Genomic DNA, 4104 nt, shown 5'->3' on the forward strand with positions numbered 1-4104 from the left:
GAGCCCTATGATTGATGTAAAGATCAGGGGGAGGTGCGAACTTCAAGGGGAGTCTAGCACATACATACATGTCACTATCAAATGTGAAGGGTGCGTTGTACTTTTTTTTCTTCCTACGATCAAGGTTCAGTTTTTCTCCCACAGGGTTTTTGTGACTTGACGAGGTTTTTGACGAGGCAACAGATCAGCACCATCGGCATATCAGCGCGCGGCACAAGGGGGAGTGTTCTAGGATATTCTCTATGTGTGCCTTGGGCTTATGCCAATAGGATATGTAGTTAGACTAGATCTATGTATTCATATCCTTACCATATTGGTATTATGTAATTCCCTATATAAAGGGCTCCTATCAATGAATAAGATGATGATTCTCTTGCTATCTCTTTGTCTCTACCATTAATCCTTCATCAATATTTACTTTCTGACATTTTACTTTCTAGTGGATATAAGCAAGTTTCAACTTGGTCCTCAAAGATAAAAGTTTCAACTTAGTTGCCGACTGATAATCAAAACAGTCACGCCACAAAGTGAACCTGCAAAATTAGATGATGAAAAACAGTCGATCAGGCATACCGCCCCGTTATGTATTACATTCTTTATTAAGAAGAAAAGACAAGCAAGAGGACTGTATAAAAGTAAAACAAAGAATCAAGCCTCTTCTCTATAAAAAAAAACCGAGTATAGGGGGTGACGGATGAAGATGGGTTCTTAGATCAGATCATTTTTCATAATCAAATCGCATCAGAAATTTAATTGGGAAGTGAGAACAATAAGGTTGATGCTTTCTATATACATGTCGATTCTATAAACTTGGTTTAACTGGGATAATCACAAACAGTTATTTGCAACCTATGATTTTCCTGCTCTGCCACATGTTTGACGAAAGCTCTCCTCCACCACACTTCAAAAGCCTTCTGAATGTTGGGACAGTCATCCCCCTTGTTTAGAAATCGGTCAAACCAATTCAGCATTATAGCCTGTTGTTGATGCAAAGGAAGTGTAAGAATTGTTTGGCTCAGACCCTCTTCAACAAGTTTCTTGTCAACAGATCTCGAAGCCCTCCTCATCCATCCGAAGTCCTCATAAAGAGCATCCAGCCATGTTGAGAGCAAAGAAAATCTCGTGTCTTTGGGCACCAGCAAATGTCTAGTCCCAATCGCGATGCATAGCTGAGCTGTGATTTTGCTGATTTCATGTCGGTACATGGTTGGAATCTTTGAGTGGAGGACTGCAAGCTCCTTCTGATCTGCCCATAATTTCACGAAGTCTTCACCCATTTTCTTGTCTACCATAATATCAACAATCCACTGCATGTTATCAGCCTCTCTTGCTATCTCAGCCATCAATAACCCGCGGTCTCGCTTTTCGTCCATGCCTGTAGCTTCAGATAAGCACAGGACAAGGGAACTCAAGCATCTGTGGCAAAGATGGTAAAGGGTTTCTTTAGACACATCAAGCCTATTGCTGTCATTCGCTGAATCTTCTCGAAGCAACCTGGAAATGAGAGTCTTCATTTCTCGACGAGCTCTATCATCTTTCGCTTGGAGAACACCAGTGAGCAGTCTTGATAAGATTTCATCAGCTCTAGCAGATGTGGATGGTTCAGAGGAAACTCTAAGCAAAACTTGATCACTAGCCGAGTCATGAAGATGAAGTTCACTGAGTTGAGATTTAACTTTCTCCTCTTCCTCCTCAGACCACGGAGCCGCTTCCAAATACTCCAAGCATGAGGCAATGCCTTCATCAAACATCAGAGCCGCAGAAACCTGCAACAGAAAAAACAGAGGATTTTACCAATACATTCCAGTGATTCCACCATTAACAAGCTCAATGATCTAAGCAAAGACGTTACAGTCACATAAAGACAGAAAACAGAGCACCATCTGTATACCCTTTTGAATATCCAAATTATTACAGCTAAGACTACACAAAACCCATCTTAACTATACGAATTCTCACCATATTTGGAACTCCGAAACTAAGATACACTTTCCATTCAGTAGCTTTTAAACAACCTCAGATTCCACTAAACTGACTCCCCAATTGGCATGACCTCAACATTCACTCTCTACCACTTAAATTCAAAACTGAAATCCACCAAGCCAAGACAACCCAAGGCTTTCCATAACCTAAGACAGAATATGGTGACCTCAAGCAGAATAATGTCCTCATCTCAAGCAGCTTTTACAAACCCCCAAGACAGAATCTTTTCTCTCTTTCTTGGTTAAACCCCCAAAGAAAAAGACCTCTCACAATCACAAAACCCAGTTTCCTACTAACCTCAAAAGTGCAAACCCAATAACCAATGTGTTCATCCAAACTTTCCCAGCAACCCAAAACACACAGCACAAAGACAAAGCATAATACAAAAGCAAAAGCCAAAAATACAAAGAAAGCACAAACCTTTAGCAAACCCAAAACCCTGGAGACCTCCTCACCCATCAACCTCTTCTTCAAATCGTCGCAGTACATCAACACCACACTCTCCACATACACCTCCACATCATCACAATCAGAAATCTCCACACAATGTGAGACCCCTCTATCTTTCCTCAGCTTTTCGGCGAAAAACCGGCTTTTCGAAGCCAGAACACTCTTGTGCACATCCATTGAGACCCTAAACCCGTCCTTGGCCACCACCGTCAGCCTCACATCACCGGAAACAAGCCCTCCTCCCCAATTGGGGTTCCGAAACGGCGCCGTTTCGAGGAGCCTGTGGACTTTCTGGTGGAGGCTCCGGTCGGGGACCTTGGAATCGCGGTGGTGCTCGTCGGACATCATCTCGTAGAGGGTCTGGGATTGACTCGGGCGAGTCAATTGCGCGGCGGAGAAGGGCGGCGGCGGAGAGGATAGGGTTTTGGAGGTGGGGGAGGAGTTGGGGGAGTGGAGCTTGGAAAGGTTGGATCTTGACGGCGAGAATGAGAGGGATTGGTCGGAGATGAAGCCCTGTTTGATCATCGCCGAGACCTCTTTGGATTTCAGTGCGTTCTCGGCCGCCATTGGAGCAAGAAACCCAGTAATTAGGGTTTTACTGGGTTTCTTTAGGAAAGCAGAGATTGAGAGAATGGAGAAATGGGTTGTTTGGAGGATTGGAGATAGTGAAGTGGGTATTCAATCAGTCAAAGAAAGGAGTAAACTTTTCTAGAGAGAGAGAGAAGGGTTTGAAGGGAGGGAAAATGTATAAAGCTTCCTTCTTGGGAAGTTGAAGTAATTTTGAGGGGAAAGTAGGAATCCAAGAAAATGGAGCTTTGGATTTGTGAGGTAATGATGTGAGGGATTATGAACCCAAAAAGGGGGTTACTTTTAAGACAAAGAAGGATTATTGGGGATGGATATGGGATTTGATTTTCTTACCTGCATATCTGTAATTAACGTTTTATGAGTATGGAGTTTAAGGACCTCCTTCTGTTATATGTTCTTAAGCTTTTAGCCTTAATAAAAAAGATGGACAGGTGAGGACAGGTAATGCCAACCCATAAGGACATTTTAATTTATTAGGGAAGCTCTGTGCTAAGTGCTCACCCTTAGTTTAGATGGGAATCCTTTTGTTTTCTTTTGGTGAAAATGGTTGGAGATTCTCTTTGTATTGAGGCAGGGACTCCAAATCCAGCTTTTAATAATTCACTGCCGGTAACAACAACCAGTTGTGATTAACATTTTCTAGTTTTGTATCTGGGTTGATGGGGATTGATTAAAGGAAAAAGTGGGTGTTATGGAAGTGAGCGCTCTCAGATGAGTTCTGAGCGTTCTGTGCTAGCTCAGTGAGCCACTGCCGTATGTTTAGCGATGCAGCGCTACTACTGGTGTAGCCTTAACTAGTAGCCTGCCGTTGCAACAAACTAGCATGGAGTAGCTATAACATGTCTCCAACCTTTCTAGCGTCAATTATTTGTCTCTCGATTAACTTTGCTCAATGACCAAAAAAATTACTTTGCTCACACATTTCACATTTGAAAGAAACGGATTCCACGCATCAAGGTATACTTGCACCATCATCGAAGATAGAATGAACACTGAAATCTCTCAATTCCGTCATCTGGCTTTTACATTTTTTATCTAATCAGATTAAACGCTCATAATAAGATATTTTGTTCTATCTCAGGT

At 42.4% G+C, this 4104-nt stretch overlaps 1 protein-coding gene across 1 annotated transcript; it reads right to left on the reverse strand.

Annotated features, from left to right (window-relative positions):
* Positions 1-707: 707 nt before the first annotated feature.
* On the reverse strand, positions 708-3042 carry LOC101314445 (BTB/POZ domain-containing protein At5g60050-like). The gene is made up of 2 exons (XM_004294593.1): positions 2404-3042; positions 708-1766 (listed from the first exon to the last, which is right to left on the reverse strand). Exons 1-2 carry the CDS (start codon positions 2998-3000, stop codon positions 816-818), a joined length of 1548 nt encoding a protein of 515 aa, XP_004294641.1. The 5' UTR covers positions 3001-3042; the 3' UTR covers positions 708-815.
* Between the last annotated feature and the right edge of the window lie 1062 nt (positions 3043-4104).

This window comes from Fragaria vesca, linkage group LG3, assembly GCF_000184155.1.
Source record: "Fragaria vesca subsp. vesca linkage group LG3, FraVesHawaii_1.0, whole genome shotgun sequence".
In the NCBI taxonomy this organism is placed as follows: Eukaryota; Viridiplantae; Streptophyta; class Magnoliopsida; order Rosales; family Rosaceae; genus Fragaria; species Fragaria vesca.